General features: G+C 37.7%; 1 protein-coding gene across 7 annotated transcripts in view; it reads left to right on the top strand.

Moving 5' to 3' along the window:
• Positions 1 to 27,592, top strand: part of PTPN3 (protein tyrosine phosphatase non-receptor type 3) — a 175,030-nt gene that overhangs the window by 57,763 nt on the left and 89,675 nt on the right. For 4 of the 7 annotated variants that reach the window (XM_071736820.1, XM_071736819.1, XM_071736822.1 and 1 more), the window contains exons 2-4: positions 16,462 to 16,616; positions 26,940 to 27,047; positions 27,205 to 27,262. In XM_071736820.1, the coding sequence (XP_071592921.1) occupies positions 16,462 to 16,616; positions 26,940 to 27,047; positions 27,205 to 27,262 (321 nt within the window). Of the gene's footprint in view, positions 1 to 14,963; positions 15,057 to 16,461; positions 16,617 to 26,939; positions 27,048 to 27,204; positions 27,263 to 27,592 lie in introns of those variants that run through there. The other 3 variants (XM_071736821.1, XM_071736825.1, XM_071736823.1) reach the window with 2 other exon arrangements.

Here is a 27,592-nt window from a genome sequence, read left to right as displayed (position 1 = left end):
CTTTACCGAGGCTGAAAATACAAGGGTCAAGAGATTTGCATTACTTCAGGTAACAACAGGAAGCTTTGTTATAAATACTCATTTGTTGGATAGTCTTGTTAAAAATTAATTAAAAATACCTAAATGGCCTTGAATTACTTGTGAAAGTTGCTCTGTGTCAGTAGGAGAGCTGAAGAAAAAACAGCAAACCCAACAAAACACAAAAAGCCCTAAAGCAATACAGAAAACTAAACCCAAAGAACAACTCGCCCCAAAAAAGTAAGCAGCACTTTACCAAATCACCTTTCCAAAATCTCTCTACCTGGCTTCATTGGGAAGTAAAATGTTATCTGGGCCTGCAGTCACAGCTTGCATGGCTCTTGCTTGCTGTGAATGTCAGTCTTCTCTCAGCCTCCTTCTGGGTACCACTTCACTGCCTTCAGGGTTCCAGCTTCCCAGTGTGTTCCCCTTGAGTTGGGATGGACACCAGCTGTCTGAACAGTACCTCTGTCTTTTGAATTCACTTGTAGCAACTGGAGTAGGCAGACTTAATTCTTTGCCAGCGCCATAAATTAAAAGTTCATACAACTGGAAAAAAGAAGTGTATCACTTTTGTAGCATTGTGATGGAATATTTAGCAGTGTTTGCCTAAAAGTTGGCTGAATACTGTCACCTACCCTCCAATGGTGTAAGGGCACCATGCCTGCTCTGGTCCAGGGAGGTGTTTTGTGCTTCTAGGGACCTGTCTGGCCAGCCTGTCAGCAGCCTGTGCCTAAACTTGGCACCAAAGCTGCACTACATGCTGAACAAGTGGCTGCTTCTTGAGTATTTTGGGACTTCAGTGAATTAATTTCTTGAGAGGAAGGAAGTGACTTAAGATAGCCACCACTGTGTTTGTGGTGGAGGGAAGACACAGGAGCATCTTTAGATGAATGCTTTTCAAAGTGGTTTCCTTGTGGTCTTGTATGCTGTGGTTGCTAGGTGCATGTTAATATTGTAGGGTGGTGAAAAAATTGCCCAACAGGGATGTAAGGATGTAAATGTTTAGATTTCTCTGGTCTAAAGCATACACTGTTTAAATACTGATGGAAAAAACAGAAAGCAGGTTGTTTGCAATCCAGGACATGTCCTGTCGTATGTTTATTCCATCTTTTTCTTCACTGTATGCAGAAATTGCTTTCTAATGTTAAAGTGGAGACAACCAGGCATGGGTAGGGATTAGAAAAATGGCTGGACATTTTGCGTGGCAGTGGTGCTTTTTTTGGTGGTGGTTTTTTTTTTTTTTTTTTTTTTTTTGTTTACCTATCATCTTCACGCAGGAGGAAGACGTGTTCAAAAGCTGTATGCAGTCAGTGCCACTGCAGGTTCTAGCATGCAGTTTGATCTGATTAGATAGAGGATAATAAATTGATGTGAACGTAGATGTTTTGAAGTCTCTGCAACAAACAGAAAAGAGAAGAAATAGACGTGTGCTTTGGTGAGCTTAAAATACAAATTTGTCAGCTAGTCATAAATGGGTAGCAAGGTGAGATGAATATAGAGAGGAAGGAATAGCTGAAAACTGTTCTTTCTTGACAGTATTTTACAAACTGCAGATGTTTGCAGGCTTGCTTTTGGTTTTTCTTCTTGAATGCTTATAAAACATCATGTTTGTAAACTTTCCAGAGAAGTTGTTCTCCCCCAGTCTCCTCACATGGTAAATAAGCTTCATACATGAACGCCTCCAGTTTTGTTAATCTGAATATGTTATGCTCGAAGTATCAGGAGGGGTTTGAATTTCTTAACATTGCTTTGATTCTGCCTCTGAGTTGCAAGACTTCTGCAACACATTTTCAAGCTCTGTCCTGTAGTTTCAGAGGCAGAACTTTATGTAATTCCTTTAAACAAATTAGTTTTGTGAGACTTTAGGATCTTCTGAGCTTGTGTCATTTTGAACAGTCATAAAAACTGTGGATTTTCTAATGCTGTTGTGTCCCTCCTTTTTTAAAAGGAAGAATTGCTAGGGCTAGGTTATTTTACCACCCTATGTTTTTCAGCAGTATTTTGTGGTTAGGGGCATGATTTCCAGTTCTTTGTTCAAGATCCCTTTGGAGACCTTTTGTGGTTCTAAGGTTTATAGCAGAAGTAGTCCTCTGTCATGCTTGAGGGAATATATTTTTAAAGCTCATGTCAGAACATGGATAGATGAAGCATGAATGTATGGAAAACAATTCCATCAGGTTTTAAGCTTCAGGGTCTGAAAGAAAAATCCGGGTGCAGAAAGATTAATCATAGTAATTCTAAAGAGTGGTTTTTTTGTTCATCAGTGCAATTTACAAGATAGGCTTTCTTCTGACATCTGCATGGTTCTCCAATAGGAATCTTTTCTTGCAAAATATAGGAACTGGATTTTTTTTTATTGCCAATGGTGAAACCTCCTAAGTTTGAATGGCACACTGTCCTATGTTGTGTTGAGAAGCAAATGACTTAATGATTATCAGTGAAAATACTGGGTAACAGTACCAAGCTTTACTTGGTGTTTTGGTAGTATGGAATTGAGTGATCTGATCAAAATTTAGTGTATAAATAAAAATTGCTTAATAACCTGTTTGAGTTTGTCACCAGCAAAAAACTTCTGTCATATGTCTTGGTGGCTGTTGCTTGCCTGCTTCTGGGGTTTGTGAAAGCAGTAAAATTTTTTTTAACTAATATTAGACATCTTGAATAGTAATGATAGCAAATATGCAGTTTTGGTTTTAATATTGGGAGGCCATCTGATGTTGCATGTCTGTAAGCTTGTGAAGACATCACTGCTACTGGCTTTATTTTATATCTGAATACTTAAAATGAACCTCAGGCAGCTGGAGATCCAAGCACTTCCCAACTTTTAACAGTTTTATTTATTAAATTTTATTGATTAAATGTGTTGATGGGGTAGACTTTAATTGAAAACACACAATTTTTCTAAGGTGGAAACTTCACCAGCGTGGGATTTGCATGCTGATATCTGGTGATGTACTGTAATTTCTTCTCTTGCTCTTTATTTTCTACTTGCTTTTAATATGATTTTCAAGTGGCAGGTAGATTTCAGTCTTGATCCACTGCTCAGCCGTGCACGTGCGAGAACAAAACCTGTCATCTGTAAATCCAGGCTTTTTCTCAGGTTTTCTTAGAACTCGTCACGGAAATTGCTGTGGAATTTCCATTTTCTTCATAAGTAGAGTTAGCTTTCTGTGGCATTAATACTCTCACGGCCATGTTTAAGGTATTTGTTCTCCTTGTTTCCCCCCCTTGGCAATGGATGGCAGTCAACACCTATCTGAGATGATGGATTTAGACTCTGTTCAGTTCTTTTGTAGAAACTCTCTTCAATCATCATATGGATTTAGGTAGTACTCTAAAAACTCACTCATAAGTTGTTTATTCTCAATCCAGTTACCTGCAACATGCTGCCTTCTTTTTCAAGTTTTTGAAAAGCATGCTTTGCCAGTAACATAAGGCATGATCCATCTTCAGTTTGGAGAGGAGGAAAGTGACCTGTTTGAAAAAGGCTCTTAGTGACAATATTAGAAAGAGAATGCAGACACTTAAAATCACAGCCTTTTGTTGAGTCTGCCTCTGTTATGGCTATGAACTGCTTCTTTCCTTCTCATTAAAAAAACATTTGAAAATTACTTTAAAGAAAGAGGATGAAATGAAGGGTGTTGCAGCACCTGTCCTATTGAAACACATTGAGAAGAATGAAAAAATTTGGTAACAGTATCTTTGATGTGAAAAATGTAATGCTTTAATCAGAAGCCATAATTATAGAAAGATATTTTTTGTTTTATTGGACTGATTAATATATAGGGAAAAAATACTTTGGACATACTGTTGAGATAACAGCTTTGCTTTGGAAAGCTGTGTGTTTGGGTTTTTTTTAACACACTTGAAGGAGTCAACTTATAAGAACTACTGTTACCTGCAAGCAATGATTTATTTTTTTTTTTATTATTTATAGGCTGTCGTGCTGCATTAGTAAATGAAACATCAGTGTATAACAGTAGTGTTTTAACTCGTAGAAACTTTGAACTGCTGTCCTCTATCAAAAAAAAAAATGTTTCATGTGGAGAATGTGATAGAGGAACTTGATGCTTTTCTGACATTCTTAGCAGAGTTTTGTCACTGTCACTTCTCAAAAGGGGAAGTTTCTATTTATTTATTTTGCGTTAGGGGAAGTAGAGATTAGTATTGACCTCTGCAAGCCTAGTGGATAATGTGATATTTGTGTAGATAATACCTATTCTAGACTAAGGTTTTTTCTTTGTTTTTAAAATCAGTGGCAGCAGCATGGGTAGTTTAGTATCATATTATGGATATGCTAACCCAGGAGAATTTTACCTTTAAAATTATATTTTGGATATATCTGGTTTAATCCTTAGGAAGAACTTTTGGCTGTTTGTTTTCCATATCCCTTCCTGAATCTGTAATGCAAATGAATAAAATTCTGCTTAATGATCACAACTTCACTTGGCAGTAAAGCTGGCACGATGATTCTCATCCCTCATACTATACTTTCATGAAATACAGTTTATTGCCTGATAGTAAAGTACAAGGTCTTTTTGTATTTAAATTTTGTTATATTAATACCTTTGATATCTGAGGTTTCAGAACATTTTAGTAGCTTGTCTTCATAAAATTCAGTGGTGAATGTTTACTTATTTGGTTTTGAAAATTTAAAAAACATAAATTGTTTAATGTATATAAACTAATAGCATTATTTGGTTACCCAAATGCTGCAGGTGTGGGCTCAGCTTTGTATTTGATTATTTGATTTTGTAACATGGCAGGTTTGTGTTTGGTTGTTGTTTTTTTTTAAACCTTCATGTACTTCAGTCTATGCTGAACTATATGTGAAATGTTGGTAGCTGAGCACTGCAGTGCTTCCACTTTGATTCAGCTTCTCTGCTGGGTTCTTTTCTGTTCTGTTCAGTTCTGCTCTTCTCTTTACTCTTAACGTAAGAGGAAGATGAACTTTGACTTTCAGTCTGAAGTTTCTAATTTGAATACTTTCAGTGTTGTCTCTAGCCCCAAAAAGGCATTATTTAGGAAATAAATTATCAATAGCTCTTGTATTATTTAGTGAGCTAGTTTTATTTTTGTGCTGTGGTGCTGTTTAAAGCCAAGGCAAGCAATAGAGGAAGCTATAGAGTTCCTGAATTCTTTAATGGGCACAGTGCAGGAAGTGGAGCAATGAGCTGTTACTGCCCTGAACACGTGGGCTTAAGGCACTATTTTACAAATGGATGTTTAAAAATAAACACCTTGAAGATATCTTAAATGAGCAATAAAAACTACTAAAAATATGGAAGCGTTACAAGTGTGTCTCATTCTCATTTGTATTTTATAGTATTTGAACAGTGTAAGGAGCAGGTCTCTGCTATTACTTAAGTTGCTTTTTCCTCCCATTTGTTGTTGTTTTCATTGGTTCTGCATGCAGTAAATGGTATCTCTGAGCTATTGTTAATCCAGCATCGGAGGTCTCACAGTAATACTTCACACTGTGTAAGATGGCACATTGAATCCTGCCATGACTTTTAATTCTGTGCATCTAAAGCAGCATCAGTGAAATTGGCATGACCAGATTCACACCTTTGAAAATTGGAAGGGTCATTCATACAGTTTGGTTTGATCCTTTGCCAATATGGCCCAAGTATTTTCCTCAGAAGGTGGATTAAAATTTGTTAAGAGCTCAAGTACTGAAATTGCGGGTCAGTATTGTTTTTCTACCAGTAAGCTCTTCTACAATTTAATTACCTTTAGGTTATCTGATTTCAAGATTAAGCTTTCAGATAACTAGTCTTGCTGTGGAACATGTTGCTGAGAGGCTGGGATAATAATTTTTTTCTGCCTATGTGTAAAGATTATGACTGTGTAAAGAATATGACTGTTCTGGTCAAATATTCTCTATTAACCTATAATAGCAGCCCGTGCTACTTTATTGCTGTGTCAGTCTTAATAGCAAGAACTGTTGGCATTCCTGAAGCTGTACACATTTTAAGACTTAGCAGGCAAAAATCTATAGGATGCAGGGTAACTCAAACCTTTCAAAAAAAGGAGAGGGAGAAGAGGAATAAAGGTCTCAGAAAAGTAGAAGTAGAGTCTTTTGTCTCTATAATTTGTCTTGGAATGAATATATATATATGTATATATATATATATAAAATATACATACAGAACAAATCTGTGACAGAAATATTCCCTTTTTTTTAAGGATAATTCATTAACTTTGGTGTTACTCTGTCACTATAAGTGGAGGTCTGCTTTGCTGTAACCTAACCAATATTAATGTATAATTAACAGTCTGAAGAGTAAAGCTTTTTCTCTTATACCTGTAGAGTATTTTGACAGCACTGAATCTGTCATCAAGTCCTTCTTTGCCCTCCCTTGAGAGACTGGATGGTCCCCAACAGAAATGTTGTCCCCAACGCATCTGTCTGAGCACACATATGTGCCAGACAGCAGAAGAGAATCAAGAGTGAGTGGCTTATCTGTGCCAGGTATCTGCAGCTTCACACAGTGCTTGCATTACCTTCAGTGTGTTATTGGCTTAATGGGATCTTAGGGACACCTCAATCAAGATATGGTGTAATTCTAGAACCAAACCATCAAAGATACCAGGGTTAGTGATAGGCTGGTAACTATGGAGGTGTCTGAGTGTGGTCAGGTGGGAATTAGGTCTTCTTGCCCAAAAAGGTGATGGGACCATTAGCCCAATTAAAGTTTATCTACACCAGTGCCCACACAACATGGGCAACAAACAGGAGGAGCTGGAGGCCATTGTGCAGCAGGAAAACTCTGATACAGTTTTCATCACAGAGATGTGGTGAGATGATTCACACAGCTGGAGTGCTACAGTTGATGGCTATCAACTTTTTGGAAGGGATAGGCAAGGAAGGAGAGGTGGTGGGGCAGCCCTCTATGTTAAGGAAAGATACTAATGTCTAGAATGTAATGGCGATTAGAGTGTTGAGTGTTTCTGGGTCAGAATTGAGGGGAAGGCCGATATCACAGACATCACAGTGGAAATTTGTTATAGACCACTCCTAATGAAGAGGCAGATGAAATATTTTATAAGCAGTTTGGAGAGGTCTCACAATTGCTGTCTTTTCCCCGTGGGGCACTTCAGTTTCCCAGATGTTGGCTGGACATACAGCACAGAGGGAACAGTCCCAGAGATTCTTGAAGCATGTGGAAGATAACTTCCTGACACAGGTGGTGAAGGAGCCAAGCACAAAGAGCGCCCTGCTGGGCCTGCTGCTTGTTAACAGAGATGGTCCTGTGGGGAAAATTTTGGACGTCATCTTAGGCAGAGTGATCATGAAGTGATAGATGTTTTGATTCTTGGAGAAGCAAGGAGGAGTCAGCAGAACTGCCACCTTGGACTTCTGTAGGGCAGGTTTTGGCCTGTTAAGGAGTGTGGCTGACAGTGTCCCTTGAGAGACAGTCCTGAAGGACAAACAAACCTGGGAAGGCTGGTCGTACTTCAAGGATGAAGTCTTAAAGGCACAGGAGCAGGCCATCTCTGTGTCCCAAAAGACAATTGGACAGGGAAGACGGGCTTAGCTGAATAGAGAATATTGGCTGGAACTCAGAAACAAAAGAAAAGTTTATGGTGTTTGGAAAAGGGGGCAGGGAACTTATGAAAACTACAGACATAGTGAAGCTATGCAGGGACAAAATTAGAAGGGCCAAAGCCCAGGTAGAACTCACCTTGGCCACTGAAGTGAAAGGTAATTAAAAATGTTTCTGTAAGTATATTAACAAGAAAAGAAGTACTAGGGAGAATCTTCATCATTTACTGGGTACAGAAGGAAACATGGGGACCAAGGATGAAGAAAAAGCTAAGGTACTTAATGCATTCTTTTCTTTGGTCTTCAACAGTAGGACTAGTTGTTCCCTAACTATCCCCTGAGCTGGAAGATGGGGAACAGAATAAGACCTCCATAATCCAAGAGGACATGCTTAGCAACTTGCTACATCACTAAGATGTACATAAATCCATGGGGCTCGATGGGTTACACCCTAGAGCACTGAGGGAGCTGACGGATGTGCTCACCAAACCATTCTCTAATCTATCGGCAGTCCTGGCTAAGAACTTGGGAGTTCCCAGTGGACTGGAACTCCAGTTGGAAAATGTGATGCCCCTCTTCAAGAAGGGCTGGAAGAAGGATCCAGGGAGCTTCAGACCTGTCAGTCTGATCTCGGTGCCAGAAAAAGTGGTGGAAAAGATCATCTTGAGTGCCATCACATGGCTCATGCAGGACAACCTGGTGATCAGGCCTAGTCAGTATGGGTTCATGAAATGAAGGGCCTACTTGACAAATCTGATCTCCTTCTATGACAAGGTGACCTACCTATAGGATGAGGAAAAGGCTGTGGATGTAGCCTACCTGGACTTCACGAAAACCTTTAGTACTGTTCCTAATAGCATCCTCATGGAAAAACTGGCTGCCCAAGGCTTAGATGGGCATATGCTCTGCTGGGTCAAACACTGACTGGATGGCTGTGCCCAAGAAGTGGTGGTGGATGGAGTTCAATCCAGTTGGTGGCTGTTCACAAGTGCTCCATACTGGGGCCACTCCTGTTCAATATCTTTGTCAATGATTTCAACAATGGGATAGAGTGCACCTTCGGTAAGTTTGCAGATGACACCAACCTGGGTGTGAGTGTTGATCTGCCTGAGGGGTAAAAGGGCTCTACAGAGGGACCTGGACAGGCTGGATCAATGGGCAAAGGCCAATTGTATGAGCTTCTACAAGAAGTGTCAGATTGTGGACTCTAGGCCACAACAACCCCATGAAATGCTTGGGGAAGAGTGACTGGAAAGCTGCCCCATGGAAAAGAACGTGGGAGTCTTTATCAACAGCCTGCTGAATATGAGCCAGCAGTGTGCCTAGGTGGCCAAGGCCAACAGCATCCTTCTATCAGAAACAGTGGGTCCAGCAGGACCAGGGAAGTGATTGTGCACCTCTACGTAGCTCTGGTGAGGCCGTAACTTGAGTGCTGTGTTTGGTTTTGGGCCTCTCACTACAACAAGGACATGGAGTCGCTGGAACCTGTCCAGAGAAGAGCAACAGAGCTGGTGAAGAGTCTGGAGCACGAGCCTCTATGAGGAGCAGCTGAAGGAACTGGGGTTGCTTAGTCTGAAAAAGAGGATCTCTTCTCACTAGTAACAGGACCAAGGGGAAATGGCTTCAAGTGATGCCAGGGGAGGTTTAGGTTGGATGTTGGGAAAAATTTCTTCACTGGAGTGGTTATCAAGCACTGGAATGGGCTACCCAGGGAAGTGGTTGAGTTGACATCCCTAAATGTGTTAAATTGTATAGCTATATTGCTTAGGGACACACTTTTGCATTGGGCTGGCAGATCTAGGCTAGTTCAAGTTTGGACTAGATAGTCTTGCAGGTAATTTCCGACCTGAACAGTTCTATGAGTCTATGAAAACTTAGGCTTATTTCCTATACCACTACCTCTTCCAGTTTATCTTTGATATTCATGTGTGGTCTTCCTGAATCCAGAGTTCAAAATATCTGGTTCTCTCTTGAAAATACTTCACAATACAAGTTTACCAGAGATATGTTATAATGGAAAGCTAAATGAAGTGCAGGGGAGGCTTGCAAAGCACTTAACAATCTTATGCACTAATTAAGCACCTGACCTTTTGTAGTGGTGTGGGGGGTTCAAAATTTGTTTTAAAGTTATTCTACTCTACATATTGAATTTTCTTCTTGGAGGCAGTGTTTACTGAACAGTAAGTAGGTACCTCATTTCGAGGCATAGAAACAATCCAGTTTTTCTACTTACTGACTTTGAAAAGTGTTGGATTCCAGTTTTCTGGAGGTTAGTGAAGGAAGAGTATTCAAAATTACTTGTGGTTTGGTTTTTGTTTTTAAATCGAGGCTTTTTTCCTTGTAACTACCTTCATTGAAACTAACATGCTTTCAAGTACATTCTAAATAAGCAAATAGAGATATCATCATGTATACAGTCCTCCCTGAAGGCTTACTTATGGAGGAACTGAAGAGCTGTTAGATGAAGAAGAGGTATTATATTTTAGTATGCAAGAATTTTTTTCTTTACTCTGTTCTATACCAGTTCTGGTAAATATTGAGATGGCAGTATGTGCAAGAATATATGTTAGTATAGAAATTTTCATATGCCTATTTAAGATATAACTTTAAAATTCAAATGCTTTTTAAGTTGTTTTTTTTTTTACTTAATGGCTTATATTCTGTAAAAAGGTCTGCCTGTAAGATCTGTTTTTCTTCAAAACTTAAGCTGGTAACTAGAATGCCTGAAATCTTGTTCATGCAAATTTGATAACATACTCTCAGAATGCTATACTAGACCTATTAATTATTTATATTAAAGGTAAATAATTTTGCAGTGCCAGAGTTACAGATGTTAGCCACTGGATGCAAATAGAAGAAAGCTGATTCTTTATTTTTAATGCTGATTTTAATTTTGAGGTGAAAAGCTATTACAATGGTACTGCTTTCTGTTTTAAGAGTGACAGCTGGAAGACTTGCAGCTACTGCTTTGTATCTGGTTCTAAGAAGGAAGATGCTGTAAGGAGTTGTTTATTCTTTGTATCTCAATTTGTAGGTATATTTACACCATAAAATGTAATTCTTAATCAACTAAGTCTTTCGTGCTTGTTCTGTACTTACAGTTTAATAGATTTTATATTTTTTTTTAGGTGATGCAAAGTTTCATTAAGTTGTGACATTTCTGGCTTTCAAATTTCTAAATAATTTAGGATCAAAATGCCAGGAAAAGTTTGTGGGAAATAACTACACATAAGGAACAAGTGATAATCTGCACACATTGCTCAAAATTAATTTGATCTTTTACTTGGGTTGTTGCTTTAGTAATGTTCTGTAATTTGTATGGAAGCTTGCAAATATTGTATTATGGCTAAGTACCTCGTGGAATTTCTCTGAAATATTTTATTTCTATATTAATGGGGAGGCATCTAGTTTCTCATTGATGTTGAAGACAAGATGAAGTGTTTCCTCTTCTGCAGAAGATGAAAACAGAAGTTGTTTTTTGTAAGTGTTGAGTTGAAGCTCAGTTTCTATTTGGAAAATCTGGCTGGATAATTTAAACCGTGTTAAAATGCCAGATATGGCTTTGAAGTATGTAAATAATTCTTAACTTACACAGGAAGAGTAATCAGAATATAGATTACTACAAAAATTCAGGTTTGCTAGGGTCGTTCTTTTCAGATGATAAATTGGGAGATTATTTTAACCAGCAATTAGGGAAAGCTGATGCATGCTGAAGAGTATTTGTGTTGGTTGCCTTAGGGCTATACATTGATATGTAGACACCAGTAATTTCATAGACTACTTGTATACCCATTTACTTAATTTCATATCTTTTAAACAAAGCAATACATAACCATAAAATTTAACTGTTATTGATAGGAGATACAAGATATCTCCATGTATTTAGTACTGCTGTTTTTCCCTTCATTGTCAGAGGTGGTCACTCAGACAGTGAAAGAAGGTTAGAAGCTCTACTCTTTCATAAATGACATTCCCACAGATTTTGCAATATCTATGATTTTTCAGAGCCCAATATAGAACTATACACTTTGAGTCATGTTTATAAAGAAACTCTGAGAATGCTTAGTGTGCCATAATCTTCTGCTAGAAAAAAACAGGAGTGCACCCACTTGCAGGAGTAGGAATAGCCCCATTTACCCATTAATAATGAAATTAATAATGAATGATTTGTTTAAAAAAATAAACATAAAAATAATTCACATATATGTAGGGTGTGGTTATGTGGAGAAGGTTCCTGAGTATATACTCAGGAAATCTGCCCTTTGTTTAACTCCTTGTTAACACTTTAGTTACACTGAGAATCAGGTCATATCTTTATGAACCAACAATTTGTAGGTCAGTTTGAAATAAATGAAAAGCTGGTATGAAAAGTATTTTGAAAAGTCAGTCCTCAATAAGAAAGACGAGGAAAACACATTATTTTTGTTCTGCTTGACTGCAGCATTATTGTAGGGTAAGGCATGCATAACCAAGCTTGTCCAGAAATATGTTTAATGTACTTGGAAAACATTAACTTCTTAATGTTGCTGTGTTTGTTGCTCCTGTAAGTCTGTTACATGGTTTGATTATGGGATCAAATTCCTTGTTTTCTTTTATACCTTAGGGTGAAAATAACTATTGTTAGGAAAAAAAAAATATTTTAGGTTTGTTTGTTTTTAATTGAAATGCAATGCTCAACTTTCTGAATTTGAGATGCTTGTTTTAAGGAAAGGGGAATAATTACCAAATTATTCACTAGTTGATAATGTTCAAGTTTGTCTTCCAGTTTTCTTTGTTAGTTTGTATGGTATGTTAGCTCCCTCTACAAATTGGGATTTGGGATTTGACTGTTCCTGGTTGCTGAGGCTGGAAGCTGATAGTTGATATCTGCATTTGCCTGGGATCGCTGTGACCCTTTTACCTGTCCCAAAAGCCATCGCAGGTTACTCCACATGTTCCCACCTGCCCTTTCAGTAAGCTGGGCCTACTTAAAATACAGGTTTAAACACAGGTCATATACAGAGGAAAAGTCACTGCTCTTCTGTACTCTTTTCCCCTGCCCTTTAGACCAGGGCTTCACAAAATTGTTTCTTTACAGACATAGTGTGCAGCACTTTAAGCTGGGGCACACAACATTCCTTAGGCTGATGAGACACCTGTGAAGTATCCCTATCAGGGTAACTCTCTGTCTGCAGAGTGGTGTTGAAGGCTGGGTAGGTGGGGAGTAGAGAGTCTGACTTTCTCTTCTCAGGACTCCCAGCTGGTGGCAGTTTTCTGGGGCTGGATTAGGCCATTTGAGCTCCAGTTGACTAATGGCTGTGGCATCCAAACACTCGGCCATTTATCCCGGCCTTTGGCACATTTTCCACTGTCAGCTGGCTCTGTCAAGGACAGCCTCAGCTGGGACTCTTTGCATGCTGTAAACACTGACTCTGTTGCTGGTTTGCTTTTGCATATAATTGTAAAAATCAAAGAATTCCAAGTTTATATTTGTGAACTCAAGGAAAATCAATTTCCCTAGCAGGTTTGAATTTCTTGTGATGCATTTCCGAGTTTCTGGCATATAACCTGAAGATATTAAAACAAACATTAATGTGCTTAAAACTAGCATTAAAATAGATGTAACTTTAATCTAAAATTAAGCACCTCTCTGATGTTATAAAAAACAGCAGTATGTACATATGTGTAACTGTTCTTTGATAGCTTCTATGGATGTTGGGAGAGAGACTGTTGATGGGTCTGTGGTATAGAAAAGAACAGGTCTGACTTGCTGGTGTGGAAGTTCAGCAGTAGCAATGTATACTGTATCATCTCTTTGATAACATTCACAATTCTCATTATTTTGTGAAAAACTTCAAAATGGAATTTCATCTTTGCGGCAGACAAATTTAAGGTGAAATTCCTGTGCTCTCTTCTGTGTGTAGCTGACAGGTTCTGGGAGACCTGGGCTCAGATTTAGCAAGTAAGATGTGATTTATCATGGGAAATGGTTGAATTTCATGTAGAAATTGATACAGAAGTAGAGAAGTTGAAGGGTTGAAGGTATGAAGGACACAGGAGACTGCATCTGAATCTTAAACCAAGCATTCCAAATCTACCTCAGGTATGGGATAGATTTTCCAGGTGACATGCTAGGCTTTCTACAGAGAGGGACCCTGCTATGAAGTGTACCTGTAGTTTTTTTGCTGCTATGCAAGTCAGTTGAATAAAAATCAGTTAGTTCATTCAGGTTGATTTTTCACAGTTCTGAGTTAGAGGTTTAGTGCTTTTTTTTTTTTTTTTTTTTTTTCCCCTGGATAGCAAACATATGTATTATATATGTGGTGTTGGTGCTCTTTAAATCAGCTTTTTTATTTGATGCTTGGACAAATGAGCAGTAACATCTAGCTACATTCTAACATTTGAAAAAAATAATGGTCTGCTGGAGAGTGGTAAGGATTAGATACCAACATCCACAGGGTCTTCAAGCATGGCTCGACCTGCAGCATGCTCTGCACTAGGAATGCAGGGGCTGAGTGTGATTTTCTTTCTCCAGAGAGATCAGGAGCTGGGTGCTGGAGACTCCTCTGAATGTTGCTTCTGGCTGATGTCCAACTAAGGTGGAAGAGGATTAAAAGACACTTAGAAAAGGGGAATGGTGGAAGTTTAAGATAGGAAGCATTGGGGGTGGCTGGTGAGAACAGCTGGGGAATAGGAGCAGGAGAGTCAAATAGCATTTTCACAAGAACAGAGGAGTCAGTAAGCTCCAGAAGTGCTGGGCAATGTAGTACAGACTGAGCCCCAAGGGCCAGCCTGACTAAGCTTTGAATCTGGCTACCAAAAGCCTTCTTTCTCATCAAGTGACTATACCACAGCAAACAGTTACTTTCTTCTTTTACTCATAACTGGACTAGTGGGTAGGAAGCTATTTTTGCAAGTAAAAAGTTTTATTGGGTTTTGTTTGGGTTTTTTTGGCCTCTGGGTGAAAAGGAAAAAAAAGTGTGCAGCATAATTCATCTAGTCACTTGGCTTTCTGATGGAAGATAAGACAGTTCTGGAAAGAGATACAGTCATAATCTCTCTGTACCTGTTTTTATTTTCTTGATAATTATATAACTGTATGCTTTATTTAGTAACAACTTTGTTCCTCAGTAACAAAGTTCATTTTATGGCTTAAAAAAATTATAATAATTTAAAAATCATATATTGACTGCAGATTGTATGTCACAAACCATTTCAAAGCAATAGGAGTGTAGTAGTTTATATGGAAATACTGCTGGGAATTCATCTAAAAATCACATCTTATTTTTCTCCCTCCTTTAACAACAAAAGAAAACAAAAAAGAAGGCAAAGCAAGTAAACAAACAAAACCTAGAAACCACACATTTCGGAAAGAATGCAAAAAAAATAATTCTGATCTAGGAAAAAACGCCATGTGCTGGCTAAAGAAATGAATCTTGGCAACTCACAGTTTTGAATTCAGAAAATATACACCAGCCAGCTGTCAATTGGCTAATTAAAACAAAAAGTAAGAGTACTTGTTGAATGCTTTTGTGTGTCAGATGCCTGAGTTTTCTGTGAGAATGGAATTGTTTCAGCTGCTTCTAAGTATAGATTAAACACTTCACATGAGGATGGATCCCTACACTGCTTTGTTGCCTTGGATGCTCTATACAGTTTTTCATGTCTTGGCCCTTCATGCATTTCAAGTGTGCTTTTTGTAGTGGTGTGTGAGTAGATATGATGTTTCAGAATTTAAATTACTTTATTCTAAAGAGTTCTGTTTCTTTAGCTGCTTAAAAGAAAAGCCAGCCGATGTTTTAATGGAGATACACAAATAAGGGGAGATTGCAAAATAATCCTGAGGTGGGTCCAGTCCAGCTTGGCCAGCAGTCTAGGAAACACTGATATTATGCAAGTCCCTTTGTAGCTAGCCTCTAATAAGTGAGGTATGAGTTGGTAATTGGTATGGTAATTAACCTGGAAAGCTATCCTCTGCATCGCTTGCCAACTGGCTTTATGTGCTGAGATGTTAATTGGTAAACCGATCTACTGAAGAGAGACTTGACTGTATTTAATTCATCTCTTATTTCAATGAATGGCTTTTTCCTGTTTGGTGGTGTTGGTTGGGTTTTTTGTTTGTTTTGTTTGTTTGTTTGGGGTTTTTGGTTTTTTTTTCTTTTGGTTTTGCTTGATTTTTTTTTTTAATTGTGAAAACTCTTTTTCAGAGTTCTGGTGCTCATGAAGATTTTTCCAAAAAAGATTAAAAAAAAAAATAAAAAATCAAACTTCAACAACACAGCTCTGTTTTTATTTATGGGAAGTTCTTGGATATAAATTTCTGGCTTCATGAATTTATGTATGCTAAGCTGTAAAATATTGACATCTTGCTAATGTTAATTCTGGTTGCCTTACATATGGTGTTTGTATAATATATATTCCTGAAACAAAATCCTGTTTGGCAGAATGTGATCTGAATTAACTGAAGACTGCTTTGTCAGTTAAGAGTAAACAGAATTGGTTTGTGATTGGTAACCTTGTATAGTACATATAGAAATATGTAGGAAATATATAAGGGAGGGAGGGATTTACTAGTTACGTATGATTAACACTTGTCTTGACATTTGCCTTCCTGAATCATATTCTTACTAAGCTATTGGCCATGCCTAACCTAAGTTTATGTTGCAAGGGCTACCTGTGATTCTCTTCAGAATGTTCTCATTTAGAACATGGAAGCCCCTCTATATATGCATTTATGTTCTGGTTTACAGCATGCTAATTTTACAATTTATTTTTTATTATGAGAAGCATTTTTTACTGTAGATATTTAGGATGTATTGAGGTCTTCATGATGATGTGGGATTTTCTGAAAAAAACATAGATGAAACAGTGAATTGCAGGAACTGTTATTAAACATAATTTTTGTTTTATAGGTTATTCAACAATAGTTATGAACTCCCGTTTACGAGCCTTAGGTGGGAGGATAAATAACATACGAGCAGCAGAACTACCAAAAGAGAAAACCCGAGCAGAGATAATCTGTAATGTCCACTTTTTGGATGGCTCAGTACAAAGCTTCAAAGTCAACGTAAGTTTGGAAAACTACTTTTTTTTAAATGCATAGAAATTTGTTTGAAAGCTGAAAATCAAATGTGGAGCCCAGAGGCATGGAATTTCTAAAAGATGTTGAAGATGCAGCTTTGCCATTACACATTGCAGAATTACTGGTTATGAATGTGGTTATGAAAGAGACTTACAAAGTGCTATTTTAGTTTTCTTTAAAGTTAAATAACTGAAATGTCATAAAATCACAGCATGCAGATTGTATCTGGAAAAAGGTCTTCTTTATGATATTGGAACCATGAAGAAACAGAACTAGTGATCATTATCAGCTATGAATAACTAATTCATATTTAAAGGTGACTTCCAAATTTGGATGTGCTCCTCCTTTTCTCCCATCAAAGGACTGATAGTGTTAAGAGGAAGCCTTGTGAATTCCTGTGGTGATGCCAGTACATATTTTCTGAAGTGCAGTGTTAATAGTGAAGACATCATGGCTTAGTAGGACAGTTCTGCTCAGTCTTTTCTGCTTCAGCATAGCCTCTTTATATGGGAGTGGAAGGGAAAGGGAGGTTGGTATTCTACATTTTAACTGTATTTTGTTCTGTAAATATTTTGGTTTCAACCTTCAGGACTGATTAAAGTATTAGTTCTTTTTAAATAAAAACACAGGAAGTACCTTTACCCCTCAATAAATTTTCAGGAGACTTATCTGACTGTGCATGAAAAAAACATGGGTAAAATTAAGTATAATCATGTGATCTTATGTATATGATACTTGTTTTATCCAGTTTATCCCATTTGAGAAGCTTTTGCTGAGGAAGTTCTGGTGCTGGGTATCTTAGATTAGGTAATGCTTTCTTATAGGTGATTAAGGCTTGCTCCTGAAAACTATATTTTCCTAAGTATTGCTGCAGTTCTCTTTGGAGACTGATTTTATTTTTGAACTTTGGATATTTATTGAAATAGAAATTATTTGATAGATAATTTTCCATACACAGAACTAGTCTTGTATTTTAGTATCTATTTATATACTATAAAGGAATATTTTTATACAGCTGTACATGTGTGTATAAGTGCATGAAGTAGCTAGCATTGGAGAGTGGGATACAAGGAGAGGAGGTGTATAAAAGCAGGAGCAACACCTTAGTGTACAGTTTCCATCATTAGTCTGCAGCATGTTCTGTGGGATTGCCTTGTTTGTCAATGTGGTAGCATAATTTCCCTCTCCAACCTCCACAAGGCTCTTTGAAAAATGAGGAATTTAGAACTGCTTGAAACCCATGTATAAGTATACTTCCTTATAAACAAATGTTTACACGGGTTTAGATCTAGCACTTGTTATGAAGTTCTGCATTGTATTAATGAACTTTTGCTTCTCATTTCATCATTTAAGCACTAAGGGCAACATGATAAATGGGAATCATTTTGAAACTCTGGAACCAGCTGATTTCTCTCCCTACCTTCAACATACACCCAGGGTATTTCTGCTGGCTACCTCCTTTTTCCAGGGATCAGAATGACCTCCATTACTGCAGCTGTAATGCTGAATTCCTGGAGGGATATTGCAGGACCTAGTATTGTTTTATTGAAAAGAAGCAGGGACCATGGCTACCCCGCAGTGTTATGGGCTAACACAAGGAAAAATTTACCAGATTTATATTCCTTGATTACTGAGCTTTCATAGTGGTACTGAGGGAGCCTGTGCTTATCTGCCAGGATGGTCCTTCATGTTTATCTAACCTTGATGTCTACCTAAGGACAGGTCTTGCCTTTCTCTGGTGGTGTTGCAAGGTCCAGTTTTTAAAAGGGTTTGAAGCCAGCTGTGGAAAATTTGTATCCCAAGTTCTGCTTACATTGACAGAAGAAATCAGCTTTGTGAATTTTGTGCCTGAACTCTGAGTGTGTTTTTACTTTAATTGCCAACATCGTTCACTTTTATGTCTGTGAGCAAACAGTAACTCAGGGCTGTGGTCAGTCTGGGAATCAACATGGCACATACTGAAGGAAAGTAAGTTTTGCTTTGACCAAATGTCCCTCACTAGTGAAATCTTTGTGTTTCTTTGGAGAAACCTTTTCTAACATCAAGACGTTGATTTATAGATCTAATTTTGCCCCATAATTAATTTATTTCTGGGAGTTCAACTGATAATTCTATATTTTTATGAGAGTACATATGCATGTCATGGCATGACTAACCGTAAGACAAATTAACATCATTGTATTTAATAATATAGTAATACATCATTAAAATGAAGGTACTTTCTGAAATGACTAGGCACAGATGCAAGATACATGGATCAAAAGACATACTGTCTTGTGAATGTTGTAAATATATCTTCTTTTCACTTTCTCATTTTTTACTGTTAGAGCTCAAATGAGTGGACTTTTTTCTGTCATCTGAATTCAGAGAATTGAACTAAACAGGATCAGCTATTTTAAAGCATAGACTGCAGTATTTTCTCTTTCAAAGGACCTGAATGTATCAGTGGAAAATCAAGACTGGGAATTTTTCAGATCTATAGGTTTGTCATCTAGTAGTACCTAGTTGTGATCCATGAAGTCTTTAAGTTTGGATGTAAGCTACACTTTGAACTCATATTCAGGTATGCATAAGTATGCTTTATGTTCATAGAAAGTATTTTACTTTTCTGCCAGAAACAGATGCAAGGGAACGGGGAGAAGCAGAATATTCAAAGCTTGGCCTTCATCCATTTAACAGCATAAATAGAATCAGAGATTCCTCCCATTCTAATGAAAACAGACTTAAAAATATGCAGCATCATTCAGATATGTAGCAGCTTTCTGAACACAGAATTCCTACTGCAAGATGATTTCTTTCTTTCAAAGCCATAGGGGAATTATATAGGAAAATAACATCAAAGAAAAGAAATATAAAGATTAAGAAGAAACTTTAGGCAAAAGTGAATAGATATCCCTAAGAGGTAATTTGTAGTATCTTGCTGGCACTGCACAGATGCTCAGGACTAGTGCATTTGAAGTGGATTTAAATTTAATACATAGTCTAAACTTACAACCTGTTGGCACACTGAAAATAATATGTATTTTGAAAATTTGAACTAGTACTGACATCTTTAAAATGATGGTATTCACGGTATCTCCAAACACTGAACAGAGAGAATAGAGATAGAATTTCCTTTTTATCCTGTAGCCACAGGATCCTTGTAGAGCCCACAGAGCTGATTTTCATCCAACTTTGTGACCAAAGTGCTTAGGAAACTTTCAATGTTATAGCCATAGTTCTCTATCATTCTGCTAGATCATACTTTTCCCAGTGGTTGTATCTGTAGCAGTGTGAATGAAAACCAAATATCCTAAAACTGGGGAAAGGAAAAAGGTAGGATGCTTTTGCTTATGGAAATAACCTGAGATACTTTCTGTCTATTGAGAAACCTGAAGATAGGTGCATAATTTGATTGTTGCAAATTTGTTCTTATTAAGTACTTATCCCAAAGAATGTCAGTTGCCTGGCCTATTGTTAATAGACTTAAATTTCAAGGGAGCAGTGCCATTTTGCTCCTGGATTTTTTTGCTTTGGCAAAAAGTGACAAAGTGATAGGGGTTTTTTGTTCATTGTTTTTATTTGAAAGTGTTTATACTACAGTTCTTGTGAATCTGAAATTTGTATTGATGGCATCACAGAAAGTTAAACAACAGAACTTGTGGGTTGTGCTGTTCTTAGGTTGTCATTATCAAGAAAGTTCACATGGGAATACAGGAAGACAAATTCCACTACATTGCTTACAGTCCAAATAGGCTGTAATGCTGAAATGGCCTTTCTTGTCCTTGCCCCATTTTGTGTTTCACTATTTAGTGGAACATGTCCAAGACCAACGAAGAGTTGGAAACATTTGTCTTTCAGAAACACTTTTGAGACTCTTTTCTGCACTTGGTACCAAGTGTTGCCCTGCATTTTAATTATATCCAGATTCTTTTTAAGCTTCCCAGTAAGTTTCAGGTGTTTGAATTTTGTGATAAGGTTAATTAACTTCTGTCTTTGATGTTACTCCTGTCTTGTTCTAAGGCTGTAATGTACAAGCTTTCCATATTGGGAAAATGGTAGTTGTCATCCTAACATATACAGAATGTGCTTGTATACTGTGTTTGGGTATATTTAATTAGATATTTATGGAGTAATAGCACAAATTTATTTGTAACTTTTGGTATAAACATAGAATGATTTTTCTTTATTGCTCTACTTTGACTCATTTACCAAGACCACTTGGGAAGCATGCCTCTCAATTTCCAGTAAATTTATTTATGTGAAGGGATAAAATGTGCAGTATCAGATCACTTCTGTGTTGAATTGTCTTTTCTGAGTTGACACTTGTGTCTTTAGTGCCTGTGATGTTTGCTTTTAGAGTAGTTGGTCTTTAGTAATTGGTCTTTCTTCTAGAAATAAAATCATTAGACAGTAATAGTGAGAAATTGTATGACTCAAAATTCAAATCATAAAGAATATACTTCTTTCCCCACCATCTCAGTTAAATTTCTTCTTCCAGTATTGGAGAAGGAACATGATTGTTACAATTAACACAAAAAATTGCTATTGATAGGTTTAAAGTAAAGAACGGAGATAAAAGTTTTAAAGGTTCATTTTGTTTGGGAGTTTTATAATTTTAAACTGCTCCTAGTAAAATGCAGTAATGCAGAATTGGATATTTGCAAAGTTTTTCTACTGGATATTGTTTGATGATACAAGACAGTTTAGAGCTAATCTGTGTCCCTGCATGTTGAAAGAACTGCTGTATGAAGCTTCAGGCTTGCAACAAATATTTAGTTTTACATTGAGGCAGATCAGTGTACTCCATGGTGGGAAAACTGTACTACAGTATGAAATCTGATAATGCCTTTGGAGGACAGTGAGAAAGTGATCTGACCTACAGCAGGCTTGTTAATCTTAGCCTTTTGTGGGGCCTGACTTCGTAATAAATACTGAATGAAAGAATTACTGGACAGGAGATTTTTCCAAAATTAGAACTGGAGAGACTAACCTCATGTATATGTTTATTTTAAACCATTTCTGAGGCAGTGGATGCAGCGGGTCAAAACTCTGTGGGTTTGGATAAATATTTTATATTACCTTTAAGTAGGAAAGCGCCATGCTTGGGTGGATGGAGCCTTAGAAGAGTTAGGGGATGGGCAAGGAGTTGGCTCACGAGGTGGCAGTAGATCTTGCTGAAAAGATGTTGAATAGTGGAAGGACATTAACGGAGTTCTTGACTGTCAAATTGCCTGAAAATGCAGCTATTGAATCTTTCTTGGTAAAGTAAAAATGTAAGGTTTGGGGCATTATTAACGATAGAAAAGAGAGAGGAATATGAGGGAGCAGAAAGATTATCTTCAACAAGACTGATTGCACTGAGGGAAATCAGTAGTGTAAACTAATAGCTTTCATAAGATGAGGTAATGCTTTTTTAAGCTCAATTTTCAGTTGCAAACAATGGAGGAGAACACTGGCAGTTTGCAGACTGAGCTGATCGTATGTTACTGGTCTGGGAAAGGTGAGCACTATTATGCACCAGGCAGGAATCTTCAGCCAGTGTCAAGGAAGTATTAATAGTGTTAGTCTTGGCATCAAGGCCAAGCTCCAGGGAATGTCACATGTGGATCCTTGCTAGTTGCAGACAAAAGAGTTAAGTTCCAGTCAGGCAGGCATAGAAAGAGCAACTAGGATGCTCTGCAAAAGTCTGGACCTAAGGAAGGAAGAGGCTGTTATGTTTGTTCTAGCTAAACAAAATCCTGCATGCTCTGAATAGGAGCATCAGATGAGTAAATAAATTCCAGGAAGAGAAAAGGACAGAGTTACCAGAAGAGCAAATAAATTAGCTGTATGTTAAATTAGCTTGGAAATGAAAATGAAGTGTAGCACTTTGTTCAAGCCCATAGACATACTGAGACCAGAAGATACAGGTTATTTGGTGGTGGCTGACTGGTACAGGCTAAATGAGGAAAGTATGACCTCAAAGAGCATGAGAGGTAACTGGTATTGTGGCTGAAGTGGGAATGAATTTCCAAAAGCTTAGGTGGCGTTTAACTGTGAGGCTGGCATTGCCAGGAAATGGAACCAAAGCTCTTGCAGAAGAGAGACACTGGGAGATGGGTTATTTGGTATACTGTCAACTTAAAGTGTCACTTTTGTACCAGTCTACCTTGTAGGAGTTAATAAGCTTTCATATTTACCACTCAAGACTAAGTCTGCAGTTTATCAGTTCCTAGAGCACACCGGGTCTTGATCACCCCAGCTTCTAGGCAGTATGTGACATTAAAAATAGTGAAGTGGTTTTTTCTCTTAAAAACCAGGTAGCTTGCTAGAAATTAAATTAGACTAATGTAAATTCCCTGAATGTACCAAGAAATGGTTATGGTGCAGGCAGAGTGTAACAGGTGCTAGTTAGGATGGCTTTAAATATTAATTTTTAACCTATCCAACAGAAGGAGAAATTTATTTTGGGGAAGATTTAAATGGAGGTGGATGGCATGTGGTTATGAGGTGACTGATGCAAAACTTGTAACTGTTTATAATAAGGATTCATAGATGTCAGGAAAATTAAATAAATGGGGGAATTTTTTTTTCAGGGTGAAAACAAGCAGACCTCTGGAAAATGTTTCTTTTTAGTAGAGAAATGTTGAAGTTCTTAAGAACTTAAAGTTCTTAAGATGTTGAAGTTCTTAAATCTTAAGAACTTGTATCACTGTAACAGAATAGGCCAGTGTGGAAATTAATTTTTTATTATTATTATTATTTCATTGCAGAAAGGCAAGAGCTTTATTAAGAATGTCTTAGCAACTTGCTGTAATGGTTGAGAGGGTTAAGGAGAACTTGTTTGTAATGCCCAGTTTAGTGAACAATGTTCGTGTTGTTTTGCCCTCCTGTGGCTGAGAGGAGTAAAGATACAATGTGCTGTATAGCACCTGACACATTGTAATATTAGAGTATGCTGGCTGTGGAATGCATTGAAATGAATGTCAAAATTCAAATGCATAACCTGTCTCACACCTAGATCTCAAAACTGCTAATGGGCGAAACAGAGAATTGTGCAGTGTGAGCTGTGTGGTAACTTTATTTTTAGGTTTATAGGCTGAATAATGATTTGGGTGTTTCTTAAAACAAAGCCAAAGCTGAGTAAATACAGATATTCTTAAGAAAAAAATGCAAAACTGAACAAACAAAAAAACCCAAAACAAAAACATCCAACAAACAAACAAAACAACAACAACAACAACAGCAACAAAAAACCTGAAACCTTCAATTTCAGGAATTTTAACAACTGAAGAAGACTTCAACATTTAAAAATGACGTTTTGTACTTAGCTTGGATTTCTGGACTGGCTGCTTAATCTAGGCACTATAGAAGAAACTTCATGTTTTTCGTACCAGGGAGCAAGAACTGGAGCCACAGAATAGTGGTGTTGGAAATTGCTTGTGATGGAAAATATGGAGAGGAGGAAAAGGGAATAGTAGGTAGGTAGGTTGGTGGAGGAGACTAGTATTGGGCAAGCAGCTGGGCTTAGGGTTGGGAGACACCTGGGAAGATTGAATTGAAAGAATTGTGGTTGCTGAGCAAGAATATTGTATCAGGGAGTTTGGTTGTATTTACAGGGAAGCAGTGACAAGGCTTAGCAATTCATGTGTGCCAGGGGAGAGGGAGGGATGCATCTCACAGAGATGTGAGAGGGTGAAGAGAGAGAGAAGGTAAAGGTATCTAAATTGGTGAAGGACCAGCAGCATGAAAATTGAGAAGATAATTAGTAGATAATAATGTTGCAAAGAAAGGGGACTGAAGGGAATTTGAAGTGTTGAAATTCAGAAAGGGAATTAGTGGAAGAATCTGCCCTCTGTGGTCTTCTCATGATGAATTTGTAGTGAAACCTGAGATGCCTCAACACTTCCTTTCAATGAAGTGTGTCCCATTCCCTGTAATTACTGCTTTTGGTCACAGTATAACTTGAGTTGCTCATTTAGCTCATGTCAGAATACCTGCCATAGATGTGCAAATGTGCTTTTTAGTTGTGCATGTGTCATGTGATGTCACTTGAAAGTATTTTAACTTTCTGCTTCTAAAAACACAACCCTGGGCAAACAAATAATACATGTATATTAAGGAAGTGCTGGAGATGGATGTATTCATGTAATGAAATGTCCATTTTTTTCAGAGGGCTAAGGTGGCATCTGCTGTTTTCATAGGGCCCTCTTGTGTACATATATGGATAATCCCTGACAGCAAATCTGAGACAATTCTGTGAGGTGGGCTGCACTTATGAAGATGGACAGGTGTACAGCATCGTGGCCGTGTGTGAGAAGGAATTCTTGGTTCCATAGTCTTAACCTGATGCTGAGATTTCATTTTCTAAGCTGGATCCAGGTTTATGATATTTCAGAAAAGAAAATAAATTGTTTTGATCAGTGTCATGGTTTGAATATCCCAAGGACCAGTTGCCTGTTTGAAAGGAGAGGAGTAGGAATGTGCAGCTGCAGAGGAAAGGAGGGACAGAGCTGCTGCTGCTTTTGATGGCCTCATGGACTTACAGGCCTGAGTGGGCTCACATTTATTGAGACCTCAACTGTTTGTTGCTAGAGTTAAACAAGATGGAAAGATGTTGGTGAGGAAAGCCTGGTCTTGCATTTAAGACAGTTGAGTGTTGCCTGCATTATTTTCTTCATATGCAACTTTGCTCCTGAAAAATAGGCACAGCTTTTCCCAGGAGGCTAATAGTTGGCTGTTACCTTACCTCTTACCTTGCATCTGGAGCCTGATATAGAAACACTGAGCATTACAACTGAACTACTAGGAGCTCTGCTGTAGCAGTAGGAAGTGTTGGATGCTATTCTGTTTTCCAAAATAAGGTAGTCAAGTTGTGCTTGAATCTTTAATCTTCTTTTTGCATCTTTTAAACAGGAAGAATGCTTTTAGGAGACAAGGGAAGACTGTGGAATATTTTATTAATTAAAACACTGAGTTAAAACAGTGTGGTACCCTGTTTGAGAGGGAGGAAAAAAAAAAAAAGAGATTAAACTCTTCTGAGCAGGACTTGAGTGCTGTATAATAAGCAGGGTATAGACAAAGAATTGAGTACAATAATGTGTTTTTGTCTTAGGAGGATACTCTAGTGCCATGAGAGTCTGGAGACATCCACAAAAATGGGGTCACTCTCTTTCTTATACATTAAGTCCTTTGTTTCAAAGGATTCTTTAAGAAATTAAGAAATCTAATTAACAAATCAGAACTTATTTCCTAATAATTTTGTTTCAGATTAAAGTACAAAAAATCTTTTGGGGTCTAAATAATTTTATTATGCTATTTTAATTTTTTTACATGCGTGCAGTTTATTTCTGCTGTTAAGAGTGAGATTTGGAAGATCATATCAAAAATTAGTTTATTAGAATAGGCAAGATACCAAGCAAGCTCCTTGATTTTTGTTCTGTCCAGCAATTTAAAATATTAAAATTTAGACCTAAAATGCAATAGCAGCTTTCATGTTTATTGTTGTGTATTAGCATATTGAAGGCTGCAATCTTGTTGAAGGGTTTTGGGTTTTTTTTGTTTATGTTGGTTTATTTAATAGAATTGGTTCAGTGTTATTTGTCAGAATTTGGATAATCTGCTCTCCACAATGCCATGGCATGCAGATAATTGTTTGGGTTTGGGAAAAAAATACCATGCTTACACTTCTGGATCTCCACTACCTGTGTAATCCCCTGTTGCACCAGTCCTTCTGTGATCCTCATCAGGAGGGACATGTAGCTGAAAGTGTGATGGCTGCAAGGCAGCTGAGCCTGCGGAGCCTGAGGGGCAGGCAGGAGCTCAGGCTGTAGTCTAGGTTCTTGTGGCTGGAGCTCAACATCTCCTACTTGTTTTTCTCCCCAGTCCAGTGTACACTGACCTTGCCTTTTGACAGCTTATGTGGAAAAAGAGCGAGCTGCTTTGCTGGTGACAACAAGGACCAGAGCAGCCCCAGGTGGCTGTAAGCCATCCTTGCAGGCTGCAGCTATAGAGAATGGCATTGCTCCTAAATATAAGGGAAAAATTTCTTGCTTAAAAGCAAATTGCTGGACTGATCAGAAGAACTTGAGTTCGTGTCAGTTCATATTATGAGATTTCAGATGCTTAACTTACTCTGGAAAGAGGGTCGCTTTGATAAAATTCTCTAATTTTTAACTTGTTTTGGGAATAAGGTTCTTATCTTGTTGAGAAACTGTGAACCAATAAATGTGCAGCTATTTTTGTTCATGAATTACCTGTTTTTAAAAGCAAATTCATTTGGATTAATTGTATCTGAAAACGTCTAAGTGTTGCAGTGTTTCACTTCAAAAGTTTTCTTGTTTTCAGAAACAAGACACTGGACAGATTTTGTTGGATATGACCTACAACCAGTTGGGTGTGACGGAGAAGGAATATTTTGGTTTACAGCAAAATGAAACTTCGGTAGATTCACCTGTAAGTATAGTAAATAATAAATGTGTGTGCATGTATATGTGTGAATCCATATATACATACATATGCATAGATATGTATGTATGCACACATTTACATGCACACACATACACATAATTAAATAGTATTTATTTGTAACTATTTTTAATCCATCTAATAGTTTTTCATTTCACAGCGATGGCTTGAACCAAACAAACCTATTAGAAAACAGTTAAAAGGTAAGACTTTTTTTAAATATCTTGATTGTAGCTGTGAAGTCCTGCTTTTCAGTGGTCTTAGGATTAGGATAAATACAGTTCTTGTAAATATGTCTAGGCTGAAGGTTTTATTTTGAGAGCAAATCTTATCTCTGCCAGTCCTCTTCACAGAGTTTTCTACATCTCTCACTGCTACCTGAATTCTAGGAAGAGCTGGTAGGTCACTGATTTGTTGCTGTCATAGCATCTGAAGCTGGCTTCTGAGGAGTGTTGAGCGTTGTGGCCATGAAAGCAGTAGACATATCATGATGCCAGTCAGTTCCTCCTGACAGGGAAGATGAAGTGGGGTTT

Source organism: Heliangelus exortis, chromosome 2 (assembly GCF_036169615.1).
Source record: "Heliangelus exortis chromosome 2, bHelExo1.hap1, whole genome shotgun sequence".
Classification (NCBI taxonomy): Eukaryota; Metazoa; Chordata; class Aves; order Apodiformes; family Trochilidae; genus Heliangelus; species Heliangelus exortis.
This window is presented reverse-complemented; position numbering and strand designations above follow the sequence as displayed.